Raw genomic sequence first — 17,338 nt, forward strand, 5'->3', positions numbered from 1 at the left:
GTGAGTGTGTGTGTGTGTGGTGTGTGTTTTAATGTTTATTTTCTGATTTGGACTTGGCTTCAGTCTTTTGACTTTGATGTCATTCAGTCTGAGTAACTTTCATTTTCCGTCTTTTTGTCACAAACTGCAAACATTCGAGTCTTTTTGGTCTAATTGTTGTCATGCATTTTTAATTTTTATGTCTCATAACCATTTTGAGGTTGCAGCTGTCTCCACCTCAGTCTACCGTTGCCATGGTGACGTCCTCAAACGTCTGTCTGACGGACCCTCCAAAACCCAAAAGATTCAGTTTCAAACCAAACCAGCAAAAATCGTCCAGGAGCTGAACGGAGCGTCAGAGGAGCTGCAGATGGACTTCCTGTCCGTCTGTGAGGTCACTCGTTTCTTTTCAGCACGTTCATTATCCGCATGTCTCAAACACGTGAGACGGCAGCGGACGTCTTCCCTCTCAGAGACACGGGTCGGTCCTGAGACGCCGCCATGAGAACCAATCTCAACCGTCCACTTACTCACCTTCCAGACCTTTGGACCACGTCTGACGGTCTACGTCTCATGGCCTACGTCTCACGGCCTACGTCTGAATGTCTACGTCTCACGGTCTACGTTTGAATGTCTATGTCTGACGGTCTACGTCTCACGGTCTATGTCTGAATGTCTACGTCTGATGGTCTATGTCTGACGGTCTACGTCTCACGGTCTATGTCTCATGGCCTACGTCTCACGGTCTACGTCTGATGGTCTACGTCTCACGGCCTACGTCTCACGGTCTATGTTTCACAGTCTATGTCTCACGGTCTATGTTTCACAGTCTATGTCTCACGGCCTACATCTGACGGTCTACGTCTCACGGCCTACGTCTCACGGTCTATGTCTCACAGTCTATGTCTCACGGTCTATGTTTCACAGTCTATGTCTCACGGCCTACGTCTCACAGTCTATGTTTCACAGTCTATGTCTCACGGTCTATGTTTCACAGTCTATGTCTCACGGTCTATGTCTCACGGTCTATGTCTCACAGTCTATGTCTCTCTGTCTATGTCTCACAGTCTATGTCTCATGGTCTATGTTTCACAGTCTATGTCTCACAGTCTATGTCTCACAGCCTACGTCTCACGGTCTACGTCTCACGGTCTACGTTTCACAGTCTATGTCTCTCTGTCTATGTCTCACAGTCTATGTCTCACAGTCTATGTCTCACGGTCTATGTCTCACAGTCTATGTTTCACAGTCTATGACTCACAGTCTATGTTTCACAGTCTATGACTCAAGGTCCATGTCTCACAGTCTATGTCTCAAGGTCTATGTCTCACAGTCTATGTTTCACGGTCTATGTCTCACGGTCTATGTCTCACAGTCTATGTCTCACAGTCTATGTCTCTCGGTCTATGTCTCACGGTCTATGTCTCACAGCCTACGTCTCTCGGTCTATGTCTCACAGTCTATGTCTCACGGTCTATGTTTCACAGTCTACGTCTCACAGCCTACATCTCACAGTCTATGTTTCACAGTCTACGTCTCACAGTCTACGTCTCTCGGTCTACATCTCTCGGTCTATGTCTCACAGTCTATGTCTCACAGTCTATGTCTCACGGTCTATGTCTCACAGCCTACGTCTCTCGGTCTATGTCTCACAGTCTATGTCTCTCGGTCTATGTTTCACAGTCTATGTCTCACAGTCTATGTCTCACAGCCTACATCTCACAGTCTATGTTTCACAGTCTATGTCTCACAGCCTACATCTCACAGTCTATGTTTCACGGTCTATGTCTCACAGTCTATGTTTCACGGTCTATGTCTCACAGTCTACGTCTCACGGTCTATGTCTCACAGCCTACATCTCTCGGTCTATGTCTCACAGCCTACGTCTCTCGGTCAATGTCTCACAGTCTATGTCTCTCGGTCTATGTTTCACAGTCTATGTCTCACGGTCTATGTTTCACAGTCTATGTCTCACGGTCTATGTTTCACAGTCTACGTCTCACAGTCTACGTCTCTCGGTCTACGTCTCTCGGTCTATGTCTCACAGTCTGCAGCCTCTAACGACAGCGACCCTGAGCGCAGGAAAGCTGCGACACCGTGTGAAACATGATTAAAGAGAATGTAAAAAGAGTCAAAGTCAACATATTTCATGTCTGAGCTCATCAGCTTCATTCGTTTTGGGGGCAGTTGGACCCTGTGACACCTTCAGGTCTGCTTCTGTCATCCAGTTAGGATGTATGGAGCAGACCTGATGGTGGACAGCGGACGTCCAGGACTCAAAGTGTCTGTCTAGACGTTCCAGGGACGCTTTAATACGAGCTGTGACCCGATCAGAGCGAGAAGAAGCTGGTTGAGCAGCTCCTCCCTTCACTGCTCTTCATCCTGTGGATGTTCTCATGATGGGGGAAACAGCAGAACTCACCGATGAAGCCGAGCTGAGAGAACTCCAGGATCATCCACTCCTCCAGAGGCTGCTGCAGCGCAAAGTTCTTCATGGTAGTGAAGTAGTTCGGACGAGCGACTATGTCGTCCTCTAGCTGTGAGAGAGAGAGAGAGCAGAGGAGGAAGTACTCAGATACTTTACTTCAGTAAAAGTACAAAGTACAAAGCTTCATATCCAAATCTGAAAACACAGTTTGTCCATTTCTCTGATATCAGATGGGATTATCTCAGAATATTATTAGATTATTATCAGGATCATTTTAAGAGGGGGGTCGACATGGAGCAATTACCTCCTCCACCTCCCTCCACCCTGTCACTACGCACCACCAAGGACAGACTCTGCAAAGTTCAGACCCAGTTTAGGTGTCAGAGCAGCCATTCAGGCTTCATGTGGGAGCAGCCGCCACCGCCGCCCACCGCCGGCAGAGATGATGGAGGCCAGATTGCTCCATCACTGGAAAATAGCCAGAAAAATAACCCCGTTCAGCTCCGGCAGGGAGAGCTGCGTTCAAGGACAAACCTCGACAGCACAACAGCCTCACATGAAGAGGCCGAGATCACACTGCGAGAGAAAAGCACCAAAACATTCGTCCAGAAATCGTTTGGAGTCCGACTGTGAAAACGATGGCTTCCTGGAAACAGCTTCCTGTCAGAGAGGCGAGGAAACGGTGCTCAGGTCCATGAGAAGCTGCTCACACTGAAAGGCTGCAGCTTTAACAGCTGACCCCAGATCAGCTTTCACCTTTGCCTCCCTTTGCTTCCTGTTTCCTCTCTTGCCTTTTTTCACTTCCCTTCTGCTGCACAAACTTTCCAAAAAACCTTTTTAGGAACTGAACTAACACCTCGACCAGGGTCCAGGTCTGGTTCCTGGACCCAAAGAGTCTCCTTCACGGGGTTAAAACTGGCTGATTCAGGATCAGCTGGGGTTTGAATGTTTAGGAAGCCGTTTCCACGTCATTGTGCTGATCTCTCTTTACAAACGTCTGTATTACTGTGACGTCTCCCATAATGATCAGTGTCACGTCTCCGTCCTCACTGACTGTTTCACAGGAAACGTCTCCGCCCTGTTGAGTTTCTCGGACACGGCGGCTACAGGCGGACGACGTCGCTGCTGAATCCTCGGTGTGCCTCACGCTCTCGCTCTCTTTCATCACACGAGAGCAGAGCGGCGTCTGGTTTCAGCGTGTTTCTCCTCTCAGATGTCAGGGAAACGTCTTCTTTTCATCTTTAAAGGGAACAAAGACGCCGTGAAGCCACAGAGACGCCTCCATTAACCGCCCTGTCAGTCTACCCACAATGCAACAGTTTCATCAGCTTCACACACCAGCAGAATTACATCAGAGGGTTTTACTGGAGGCAGAACAGGAACATCAGCTGATGCTGCTGGAACGTGACATCATCGACATGTCGTCCGGTCGAACCGAACACGCCGCCAATCCAACGTTTGTGGAGGACGGCAGCGTAAAAACCTGAGCGTTTCCATCCACACCTGCATAAACATGTGACCCGTACCTGGACGCAGGTGTGTGCTGATGCGGTCGTCCCTTCAGCCAATGGAGGCTTTCACCGTGAAACACCTGAGCAGAGTTTTCTGACCTACCTGGACGTAGTAAGTTCCTTTAGACTGGGCATACATCATCAGGAAACAGTAGTCCAGGTTCTGCTTCGTCCTCCACCTGAGGAGGGAGGAGAAGAGGAAGAAAAGAAGAAGGAACAAGGTGGGAGGAGGAGAGAAAGATTATCAACAAGAATACACACACACACACACACACACACACACACACACACACACACACACAAAGTAACCTATAATAACAGGCTGCTTAGTGAATAATCAGAAAAATGCCGCCAGGGAAAAAAGACTCAATGAGCCGTGAGATCTCACACACACACACACACACACACACACACACACACACACACACACACACACACACACACACACACACAGATGGAGGGTGTGTATGCGGATCCTCCCAGTGTAACCAGTACAGCAGCATCTGTTTGTCAAAACAAACATGGATGACACATCACATGACTTTGCCTGATTCCTGCTTCTGAATCATGAAGTTTGACCTAAAACACACAAAGACGCTCATGCAGCATGTGATGAACCTCTGACTCCTCAGCCCCCCCGTCATCTCTGTGGCTTTATTGTTCCATAAACACCCCCCAGCCTCGCCTCATCATCAGCAGTTTATCCTCAGTTTAAAGCGTCTTCTGACGGGAGTCAATGGACGTTTTATAACCGCTGAGGAGAGACGAGCTTTTTATAGGAGACACTGAGGCTCTCACAGAGGCCGCCGTGACGCTGACAGTCAGCTGATTCTCCACCCAAATCAGCTCCAACCGCCAGCAGGACGGAGCTCAGCACGACTCTTCAGCTCGCTCCATCATCATCATCACCGTCATCATCACTCAAGTCAACATCGACATGCTGCCTGTGTGTTAAAGCATGAGCAACAAAAAACTATACATCTGATATTCGAACAGTCTGCCCAACAAGTACTTACTACTACTACTCTACCTTTCCTCAAATCTAATCTTGAACTCTGCACTTTTACTTCGAGAGAGTATTTTTTACTAAGTACTTTGATTTAATTAAAATAAAGAGTACTCCTTCCAACAAGTACACACACTACACACCAGGTACACTGATTGTCTGTGGAGTGTTTTCACAGTAAAAGACAGACACTGAGACAGTTTAATATGCGAGGACATGACTGACGGCCGGTGTCTCTGTCCTCCACCTGCCTGTGAGAGACCGTCAGAGTCCACAGAGGAAACTTCTAATGGTTTCTCCTCAGACGGCGAGTCGCTCCATTCGCATACAAACAGCGTCAAACAGGACGAATCGCCGCTGACATCTGTCATCTCTGATGGCGCTCGAGCGTTTCAGGATGAGGCAGCTTCTACATATTTAAGCCCAAAGTCTCTGAGAGTGTTGTTAGAGTGTCTCCTGTCTGTCCAGACAGCTTATGTCTATTCATATTAAGCTCCATCTGCAGAAACGTCAAACATCTGCAGATGAACGATCCACCACTGAACTCCTCTGTGTCAGCCTCTTATTATAACTCATGTTCATTGTTCAGCAGTGACCTCGCTCACAGCTCTTTGGGAATGTAAATGTAAGGATCTTCATCAAAATACTGGGTTTTATTATGTGTTTCTGTTGATGAAGCAGATCAGTCAAAGTGTCAGATGTCAGGCTGACGAAGGGAAAAGAAGAACTTGTGTAATTCTGTCATCTGACGTCGTCTGCAGTCCACAATTAACATAATAAAATCTAAATATCATGACAGCGATTCTATTTACAGCCCAAAATCACACAAATGATTATTATATAATCAAATACAGGATGATGCAATAGGATTGGATGGGCTGAAAACTCTCATTAATATCTTTGATAAACCTCTTACAGCTCCAGCATCCCGCCCACGACCCTCAGGAGAATTTACTGTTTATTTTTCTTCCCGTCTATCGACACAAACACTACGTTTCTACTCATATTAAACACGGTTAGAAAACTCAGTGGGTTCTCATGAATCCACTGATCCATCACAACAGGAGGCTGAAGACACCGACCAGCCTCTTCAGCGGCTTATTTACATCCAAGACACCTCAAGCCAAGGAATTCAGTGATGACAGGGATGTTACACACAGCTTCAAGTGATAAATATAGTGAATGCCCTCAATATAAACATGTATAACCAAAGTATAAGTACCTTAGACGTGATACTGATTGACTTCCTGAATATAAATGTAGATATAAACGTCTCCACGTGGACTTAAAGTCTGTCTGGAGGAACAGAAATCAAAATAAAAACAGATTCTGGACAAGCAAAAGTTCTCGTGATCTCTGTTTGAGGCAGAAGAAGAAAACATGGAGCAGATTCCTGTTTACCAAAGTCAGAACAAAATCAACCTCCTCTTCCTCGGCTGAGTCTTTCTACCTGTTCAGTCCTTCCTTCATACATTATGAAGCACAGAGTTCACAGAGGACTATAAAACCTGCTTCATCCCTCCAGACTCTCTGCAGGAAGAGAGACGTTTAACTGCTGCTCCGCTCCTTCAGAGGAGGAGGAGGAGGAGGAGGAGGAAGAGGGGGAGGATGAAAATAACTCAGCAGACAGAGAGGAGGTGTCAAAGCTTCCTCATTTCTGACAAACTGTCCTGAGAAGAGCACGGAAGAGACGAAGACTCAAGAAAAGATGGAATCCACCTTTTCAATGTGTACATCTCTGAAAGCATCTTGGGAACCCTGAAACCCCGAGGAGTCGAACAAAACACACCTTTCACCTGCAGCGTTTACGGTTTCACTTCCTCTGACCCTTCAGCCTGAACTCTCCTCCAGACCACCGCTGCTGTAAACAAAAACCAGATCCAGAACAGTGCTGAACCCACATCAGCGCGAGGCCTCACCGATGCTAACATGACGCAGCTAACATAGCTGCTACGTCAGGTATCACCTGACCTCCAGGTGAGTTTCCACTGAACAACAGGTGAAATGTTGAGGTGCTGTGATTGTTTGAGCTCGATGAACTGAAAACACAACTTCCAACTTCCTCCGACCTTTGTGAGAACAGTGTGTATCAGCGGTGTGTATCAGCGGTGTGTATCAGCGGTGTGTAACAGCAGAGTGTAACAGCAGAGTGTAACAGCAGAGTGTATCAGCAGTGTGTAACAGCAGAGTGTATCAGCAGAGTGTATCAGCAGAGTGTATCAGCGGTGTGCAACAGCAGTGTGTATCAGCAGTGTGTATCAGCAGAGTGTATCAGCAGAGTGTATCAGCGGTGTGTAACAGCAGTGTGTATCAGCAGAGTGTATCAGCAGTGTGTATCAGCGGTGTGCAACAGCAGTGTGTATCAGCAGTGTGTAACAGCATAGTGTATCAGCGGTGTGTATCAGCGGTGTGTAACAGCAGAGTGTAACAGCAGTGTGTATCAGCAGTGTGTATCAGCAGAGTGTAACAGCAGTGTGTAACAGCAGTGTATATCAGCAGTGTGTAACAGCAGAGTGTAACAGCAGTGTGTAACAGCAGTGTGTAACAGCAGAGTGTAACAGCAGTGTATATCAGCAGTGTGTAACAGCAGTGTGTAACAGCAGTGTGTATCAGCAGTGTGTAACAGCAGTGTATATCAGCAGTGTGTATCAGCAGTGTGTAACAGCAGTGTATATCAGCAGTGTATATCAGCAGTGTGTAACAGCAGTGTGTAACAGCAGTGTATATCAGCAGTGTGTAACAGCAGTGTATATCAGCAGTGTGTAACAGCAGTGTGTAACAGCAGTGTGTATCAGCAGAGTGTAACAGCAGAGTGTATCAGCAGAGTGTAACAGCAGAGTGTAACAGCAGTGTGTATCAGCAGTGTGTAACAGCAGTGTGTAACAGCAGAGTGTAACAGCAGAGTGTATCAGCAGAGTGTATCAGCAGTGTGTAACAGCAGTGTGTATCAGCAGAGTGTAACAGCAGAGTGTAACAGCAGAGTGTATCAGCAGAGTGTATCAGCAGTGTGTATCAGCAGAGTGTAACAGCAGTGTGTATCAGCAGTGTGTAACAGCAGTGTGTAACAGCAGAGTGTATCAGCAGTGTGTATCAGCAGAGTGTAACAGCAGTGTGTATCAGCAGAGTGTATCAGCAGAGTGTAACAGCAGAGTGTATCAGCAGAGTGTATCAGCAGAGTGTAACAGCAGTGTGTAACAGCAGAGTTTCACTGGAACTCATTTAAATGTGTGTTTTAAATCCAGACCTTCACTCCTCCTTTCTCCTTCCTTCATCCATGCACCTCCTTCCTTCCCACTCATCCTCCTTTATTCATCTCCTCCACTCTCTTCTTCCATTCTTCATCCATCCCTTCTTTACTTTACTGCTCCTCTTACCTTCCTTCAAGCCATCCCTCTCTCTAAATTTCCCTTCTGTCCTCCTCCATTCACCTCCTCCCCCCTCCCTGCACTGTTACCACGGAAACAAGACCAAAGGGGCGGAGCAACAGTTTATTAACTACAATGATGTCACCTTGATCTGGACACTGACTCTTGAAGGAAGACTGTGTGTGTGTGTGTGTGTGTGTGTGTGTGTGTGTGTGTGTGTGTGTGGTGAACTCGCTCAGTGTGGTTCAGAGCCTCATGAATTAGCCATGACAGGCTGACAGAAGCCTGGGGAACTGTTTAGTGCCTGCGCACGCGCACACACACACACACACTTACATATACACACACACACACACACACACACACACACACACACACACACACACACACAGTGTGAGAAACACACTGTCACTAAACTCTCTCTGATTACTGGAGCTGATAAATCACACACATGCATACAGGTAAGGGACTGTGTGAGTGTGTGTGCGTGTGTGTGTGTGTGTGTGAGAGAGAGAGAGAGAGAGAGAGAGAGAGAGAGAGAGAGAGAGAGAGAGAGCTTTAATTATGATAAACTGCAGCGATTTAAAGTTAAAGTCAGACTCAGAAAAGTGAAACTTATGAACTCCCTCTGAGTGAAACTACTAGTTTTATTAGTTTATACAGCGTCCGGGGCCCTGCGGCCTGCGACAGCGGCGTGATGTGAAGGACCTCGTCCATCACTGAAACCTCAACTGAGAGATGTGTGGACGCCTTTTAACCTGCAGAAGAAGAAGGTTGCAGAAGGAAGCCACAAAGAACTGACCGAGGACCGCAGATCTCCAGCCAGCCCTCCCTCTGCATACGTCCTGGACAGAGGACCACTTCTGCAGTCACATGATCCACCATGGAGGTCAAAGGTCAGGACAAAACGCCTGTTTCAGACGAGGTTTTCAGACTCTGACCTGCTGACATCAGCAGCCTTAGCCTCAACCAGCTTCACTGAACTCACAATCAGGTGTCACTTTGGGCTCTTTGTCACCACATTTCTCACTATTTTCACAATGTTTCCAAAGCAAACGATCGATGGAGGAAATGATCAGCTGATTGATCCAGAATGAAAAGAATCATTAGTTTGAGTTAAAATGAGCTCCACCTCAAACAACTCCAACAGGAACATCCTGCTGAGACATGAATGAGGAGACACAATGATCTAAAGAGACCAGAGACAAGAGGACAACAGACACAGAGACACAATGATCTAAAGAGACCAGAGACAAGAGGACAACAGACACAGAGACACAATGATCTAAAGAGACAGGAGGACAACAGACACAGAGACACAATGATCTACAGAGACCAGAGACAAGAGGACAACAGACACAGAGACACAATGATCTAAAGAGACAAGAGGACAACAGACATAGAGACACAATGATTTAAAGAGACCAGAGACAAGAGGACAACAGACACAGAGACACAATGATCTAAAGAGACAAGAGGACAACAGACACAGAGACACAATGATTTAAAGAGACCAGAGACAAGAGGACAACAGACACAGAGACACAATGATCTAAAGAGACAAGAGGACAACAGACACAGAGACACAATGATCTAAAGAGACCAGAGACAAGAGGACAACAGACACAGAGACACAATGATCTAAAGACCAGAGACAAGAGGACAACAGACACAGAGACACAATGATCTAAAGAGACAAGAGGACAACAGACATAGAGACACAATGATTTAAAGAGACCAGAGACAAGAGGACAACAGACACAGAGACACAATGATCTAAAGAGACAAGAGGACAACAGACACAGAGACACAATGATTTAAAGAGACCAGAGACAAGAGGACAACAGACACAGAGACACAATGATCTAAAGAGACAAGAGGACAACAGACACAGAGACACAATGATCTAAAGAGACCAGAGACAAGAGGACAACAGACACAGAGACACAATGATCTAAAGAGACCAGAGACAAGAGGACAACAGACACAGAGACACAATGATCTAAAGAGACAAGAGGACAACAGACACAGAGACACAATGATCTAAAGAGACCAGAGACAAGAGGACAACAGACACAGAGACACAATGATCTAAAGACCAGAGACACGAGGACAACAGACACAGAGACACAATGATCTAAAGAGACCAGAGACAAGAGGACAACAGACACAGAGACACAATGATCTAAAGAGACCAGAGACAAGAGGACAACAGACACAGAGACACAATGATCTAAAGAGACCAGAGACAAGAGGACAACAGACACAGAGACACAATGATCTAAAGAGACCAGAGACAAGAGGACAACAGACACAGAGACACGATGATCTAAAGAGACCAGAGACCAGAGGACAACAGACACAGAGACACAATGATCTACAGACCAGAGACAAGAGGACAACAGACACAGAGACACAATGATCTAAAGAGACAAGAGGACAACAGACACAGAGACACAATGATCTAAAGAGACAAAAGGACAACAGACACAGAGACACAATGATCTACAGACCAGAGACAAGAGGACAACAGACACAGAGACACAATGATCTACAGAGACCAGAGACAAGAGGACAACAGACACAGAGACACAATGATCTAAAGAGACAAGAGGACAACAGACACAGAGACACAATGATCTAAAGAGACCAGAGACAAGAGGACAACAGACACAGAGACACAATGATCTAAAGAGACCAGAGACAAGAGGACAACAGACACAGAGACACAATGATCTAAAGAGACAAGAGGACAACAGACACAGAGACACAATGATTTAAAGAGACCAGAGACAAGAGGACAACAGACACAGAGACACAATGATCTAAAGAGACAAGAGGACAACAGACACAGAGACACAATGATCTAAAGAGACAAGAGGACAACAGACACAGAGACACAATGATCTAAAGAGACAAGAGGACAACAGACATAGAGACACAATGATTTAAAGAGACCAGAGACAAGAGGACAACAGACACAGAGACACAATGATCTAAAGAGACAAGAGGACAACAGACACAGAGACACAATGATTTAAAGAGACCAGAGACAAGAGGACAACAGACACAGAGACACAATGATCTAAAGAGACAAGAGGACAACAGACACAGAGACACAATGATCTAAAGAGACCAGAGACAAGAGGACAACAGACACAGAGACACAATGATCTAAAGACCAGAGACAAGAGGACAACAGACACAGAGACACAATGATCTAAAGAGACAAGAGGACAACAGACATAGAGACACAATGATTTAAAGAGACCAGAGACAAGAGGACAACAGACACAGAGACACAATGATCTAAAGAGACAAGAGGACAACAGACACAGAGACACAATGATTTAAAGAGACCAGAGACAAGAGGACAACAGACACAGAGACACAATGATCTAAAGAGACAAGAGGACAACAGACACAGAGACACAATGATCTAAAGAGACCAGAGACAAGAGGACAACAGACACAGAGACACAATGATCTAAAGAGACCAGAGACAAGAGGACAACAGACACAGAGACACAATGATCTAAAGAGACAAGAGGACAACAGACACAGAGACACAATGATCTAAAGAGACCAGAGACAAGAGGACAACAGACACAGAGACACAATGATCTAAAGACCAGAGACACGAGGACAACAGACACAGAGACACAATGATCTAAAGAGACCAGAGACAAGAGGACAACAGACACAGAGACACAATGATCTAAAGAGACCAGAGACAAGAGGACAACAGACACAGAGACACAATGATCTAAAGAGACCAGAGACAAGAGGACAACAGACACAGAGACACAATGATCTAAAGAGACCAGAGACAAGAGGACAACAGACACAGAGACACGATGATCTAAAGAGACCAGAGACCAGAGGACAACAGACACAGAGACACAATGATCTACAGACCAGAGACAAGAGGACAACAGACACAGAGACACAATGATCTAAAGAGACAAGAGGACAACAGACACAGAGACACAATGATCTAAAGAGACAAAAGGACAACAGACACAGAGACACAATGATCTACAGACCAGAGACAAGAGGACAACAGACACAGAGACACAATGATCTACAGAGACCAGAGACAAGAGGACAACAGACACAGAGACACAATGATCTAAAGAGACAAGAGGACAACAGACACAGAGACACAATGATCTAAAGAGACCAGAGACAAGAGGACAACAGACACAGAGACACAATGATCTAAAGAGACCAGAGACAAGAGGACAACAGACACAGAGACACAATGATCTAAAGAGACAAGAGGACAACAGACACAGAGACACAATGATTTAAAGAGACCAGAGACAAGAGGACAACAGACACAGAGACACAATGATCTAAAGAGACAAGAGGACAACAGACACAGAGACACAATGATCTAAAGAGACAAGAGGACAACAGACACAGAGACACAATGATCTAAAGAGACAAGAGGACAACAGACATAGAGACACAATGATTTAAAGAGACCAGAGACAAGAGGACAACAGACACAGAGACACAATGATCTAAAGAGACAAGAGGACAACAGACACAGAGACACAATGATTTAAAGAGACCAGAGACAAGAGGACAACAGACACAGAGACACAATGATCTAAAGAGACAAGAGGACAACAGACACAGAGACACAATGATCTAAAGAGACCAGAGACAAGAGGACAACAGACACAGAGACACAATGATCTAAAGACCAGAGACAAGAGGACAACAGACACAGAGACACAATGATCTAAAGAGACAAGAGGACAACAGACATAGAGACACAATGATTTAAAGAGACCAGAGACAAGAGGACAACAGACACAGAGACACAATGATCTAAAGAGACAAGAGGACAACAGACACAGAGACACAATGATTTAAAGAGACCAGAGACAAGAGGACAACAGACACAGAGACACAATGATCTAAAGAGACAAGAGGACAACAGACACAGAGACACAATGATCTAAAGAGACCAGAGACAAGAGGACAACAGACACAGAGACACAATGATCTAAAGAGACCAGAGACAAGAGGACAACAGACACAGAGACACAATGATCTAAAGAGACAAGAGGACAACAGACACAGAGACACAATGATCTAAAGAGACCAGAGACAAGAGGACAACAGACACAGAGACACAATGATCTAAAGACCAGAGACACGAGGACAACAGACACAGAGACACAATGATCTAAAGAGACCAGAGACAAGAGGACAACAGACACAGAGACACAATGATCTAAAGAGACCAGAGACAAGAGGACAACAGACACAGAGACACAATGATCTAAAGAGACCAGAGACAAGAGGACAACAGACACAGAGACACAATGATCTAAAGAGACCAGAGACAAGAGGACAACAGACACAGAGACACGATGATCTAAAGAGACCAGAGACCAGAGGACAACAGACACAGAGACACAATGATCTACAGACCAGAGACAAGAGGACAACAGACACAGAGACACAATGATCTAAAGAGACAAGAGGACAACAGACACAGAGACACAATGATCTAAAGAGACAAAAGGACAACAGACACAGAGACACAATGATCTACAGACCAGAGACAAGAGGACAACAGACACAGAGACACAATGATCTACAGAGACCAGAGACAAGAGGACAACAGACACAGAGACACAATGATCTAAAGAGACAAGAGGACAACAGACACAGAGACACAATGATCTAAAGAGACCAGAGACAAGAGGACAACAGACACAGAGACACAATGATCTAAAGAGACCAGAGACAAGAGGACAACAGACACAGAGACACAATGATCTAAAGAGACAAGAGGACAACAGACACAGAGACACAATGATTTAAAGAGACCAGAGACAAGAGGACAACAGACACAGAGACACAATGATCTAAAGAGACAAGAGGACAACAGACACAGAGACACAATGATCTAAAGAGACCAGAGACAAGAGGACAACAGACACAGAGACACAATGATCTAAAGACCAGAGACACGAGGACAACAGACACAGAGACACAATGATCTAAAGAGACCAGAGACAAGAGGACAACAGACACAGAGACACAATGATCTAAAGAGACCAGAGACAAGAGGACAACAGACACAGAGACACAATGATCTAAAGAGACCAGAGACAAGAGGACAACAGACACAGAGACACAATGATCTAAAGAGACCAGAGACAAGAGGACAACAGACACAGAGACACGATGATCTAAAGAGACCAGAGACCAGAGGACAACAGACACAGAGACACAATGATCTACAGACCAGAGACAAGAGGACAACAGACACAGAGACACAATGATCTAAAGAGACAAGAGGACAACAGACACAGAGACACAATGATCTAAAGAGACAAAAGGACAACAGACACAGAGACACAATGATCTACAGACCAGAGACAAGAGGACAACAGACACAGAGACACAATGATCTACAGAGACCAGAGACAAGAGGACAACAGACACAGAGACACAATGATCTAAAGAGACAAGAGGACAACAGACACAGAGACACAATGATCTAAAGAGACCAGAGACAAGAGGACAACAGACACAGAGACACAATGATCTAAAGAGACCAGAGACAAGAGGACAACAGACACAGAGACACAATGATCTAAAGAGACAAGAGGACAACAGACACAGAGACACAATGATTTAAAGAGACCAGAGACAAGAGGACAACAGACACAGAGACACAATGATCTAAAGAGACAAGAGGACAACAGACACAGAGACACAATGATCTAAAGAGACAAGAGCAGTGTTTCCCACAGGATTTTAGGAGACTGTGGTGGGAGGGTCTCTGACCCTCGGGGTTGGGTGTGTGTGTACGTTTTCAAGCCTGATGTATCTCTTTAGGGCATTTTGAGACCACTGAATGTAATATAAATTGCTGTATATGAACATAACAGGTTGGTATCATCCTTAAGAACATACAAAGGCATATCAGGAATATTTCAAATTTAATCTTGAAAAAAAAACCATGACACAAAGTCATTAATTCATTCACTCACTCATTCAATCAATTGTTCATTTGTTCATTCACTCACTCGTTCATTCATTTAGAGCATACAAAACTTAACATCAATCATGTGAACAATCTTCACTGTCAAACAAAACGATGAACAAAGAACACTTGCTGTCCATAACCTTGGCACATGTATGCTGCACCAATAGTCAGCTAAGACTCAGGCAGCTTGACACTGAGTGTCACACTATTGTGACACTACTGACACACTCTGCACCCTGGTCAGCGCCGTGGATTTTACCAATAATTTGCTCAAACCTGGGTCAGACGCACTTCAATCAGATGTCACTTTCTGTCAGATGCACACACACGCACAGCGAGAGAGAGAGAGAGAGAGAGAGAGAGAGAGCGAGAGAGAGAGAGAGAGAGAGAGAGCGAGAGAGAGAGAGAGAGAGAGAGAGAGAGAGAGTGAGAGAGAGAGAGAGAGAGAGAGAGAGAGAGATCGCCAGACAGTGCAAGAGAGGTGGCATGTCCTCTTAATCTTCAGAAACGCTCTGATTCAGACTGTTTTCTCCCAGTTTTTTTTTTTTTTTTTTTACACTTATATCTTTACAAATACAGCAGTAAGAGACCGACTTTCCCTTTTTGTTTTTTCGGCATCAGCCTTGCAATGGGCCCCCTCATAACCGTGGGCCCGGGGCAGCCGCACCCTCTGCCCCCCCACAGCTTTTAAGCCATAACCTCACCCCTCTTCACCGATAAGGCTGTGGCAGAGTCACTGACTCAGTGCTGTCGGATCCCTCTTTTCTTTTTCTTTTCTTTTTCTTTCTCGCCGACGAGAGATATTAAACAATTAATTTCATGTTAATTTTTATAAACGGGTAGAGAGAGAGCACAAACGTCAGAGGGATGAGAGAGAGAAATAGCGCGAGCGGGAGAGGGAGAAATAGCGGACAAGTAGCTAGCTACCGGGAAATCAGCACCAGGGATAGCGGAAAGTTAGACTCTGTTTGGTACGTTAGAAGTTGACTGGTGCAATGAGATCAGCAACATGGCCGACACTGCTCCGTTATCGAACTTGATACCTGCCCAAAAGAGAAGTTACACTTACCTCACACAATCTTGAAATGCCGTCCCGGCCTGCTGTCATGTATGGATCATAGACTGTATGGATGCGGTGTCGCCGGATCGCGCCAAATGCAGCAGACAGTAGGACCGTCTATGAACGCGACCTGTTGGCGCGTGCGTGTGTGTTCACGCGCGCGCTCTCGCTCGCGGGCTATAGAGCAGAGTAGGCTACAGCTGTGTAATCGGCTGACTGACGGATCTGGTTATTATTATTATTTTTTAGGTGGGGAGGAGGGTGGAAAGCGGGGGGGGGGGGGGGGGACGAGACTGTGGCGGGCCCAAACGAGACTGTGGAGGGCCGCCACAGTCTCCTTAATTGGTGGGAAACACTGAAGAGGACAACAGACACAGAGACACAATGATCTAAAGAGACCAGAGACAAGAGGACAACAGACACAGAGACACAATGATCTAAAGAGACCAGAGACAAGAGGACAACAGACACAGAGACACAATGATCTACAGAGACCAGAGACAAGAGGACAACAGACACAGAGACACAATGATCTAAAGAGACCAGAGACAAGAGGACAACAGACACAGAGGACACAATGATCTAAAGAGACCAGAGACAAGAGGACAACAGACACAGAGACACAATGATCTAAAGAGACCAGAGACAAGAGGACAACAGACACAGAGACACAATGATCTACAGAGACCAGAGACAAGAGGACAACAGACACAGAGACACAATGATCTAAAGAGACCAGAGACAAGAGGACAGACACAGAGACACAATGATCTAAACAGCTCAGATATCTGTCAGTGTAAATGAGTTCAGTTTGTTTCTGCCTCCACACCAACGGAGACGTTAAGGAGCCAAACACACACTGTGAGCCGAGTAATCAATCAAACTGATCACCTGTGTGACTGATGAAAGGTTTCATGTTACCACAGACGAAGAGGCAGCTGCTGTATAAAGTGAATATTTCATCAAAT

The 17,338-nt window shown here is 45.6% G+C and overlaps 1 protein-coding gene across 2 annotated transcripts in view; it reads right to left on the bottom strand.

Annotated features, from left to right (window-relative positions):
* mgat4b (alpha-1,3-mannosyl-glycoprotein 4-beta-N-acetylglucosaminyltransferase B) overlaps positions 1-17,338 on the bottom strand; it is a 77,801-nt gene that overhangs the window by 18,626 nt on the left and 41,837 nt on the right. For both annotated transcript variants that reach the window (XR_013077530.1, XM_076738388.1), the window contains exons 7-8: positions 4,022-4,097; positions 2,402-2,516 (exon numbers count right to left, since the gene is read on the bottom strand). Coding sequence is in view for 1 of the 2 variants with exons in the window: in XM_076738388.1 (XP_076594503.1) it covers positions 2,402-2,516; positions 4,022-4,097 (191 nt within the window). In the remaining variant the exon portion in view is untranslated. The remainder of the gene's footprint in view (positions 1-2,401; positions 2,517-4,021; positions 4,098-17,338) is intronic.

This window comes from Chaetodon auriga, chromosome 9, assembly GCF_051107435.1.
Source record: "Chaetodon auriga isolate fChaAug3 chromosome 9, fChaAug3.hap1, whole genome shotgun sequence".
Lineage (NCBI taxonomy): Eukaryota > Metazoa > Chordata > Actinopteri > Chaetodontiformes > Chaetodontidae > Chaetodon > Chaetodon auriga.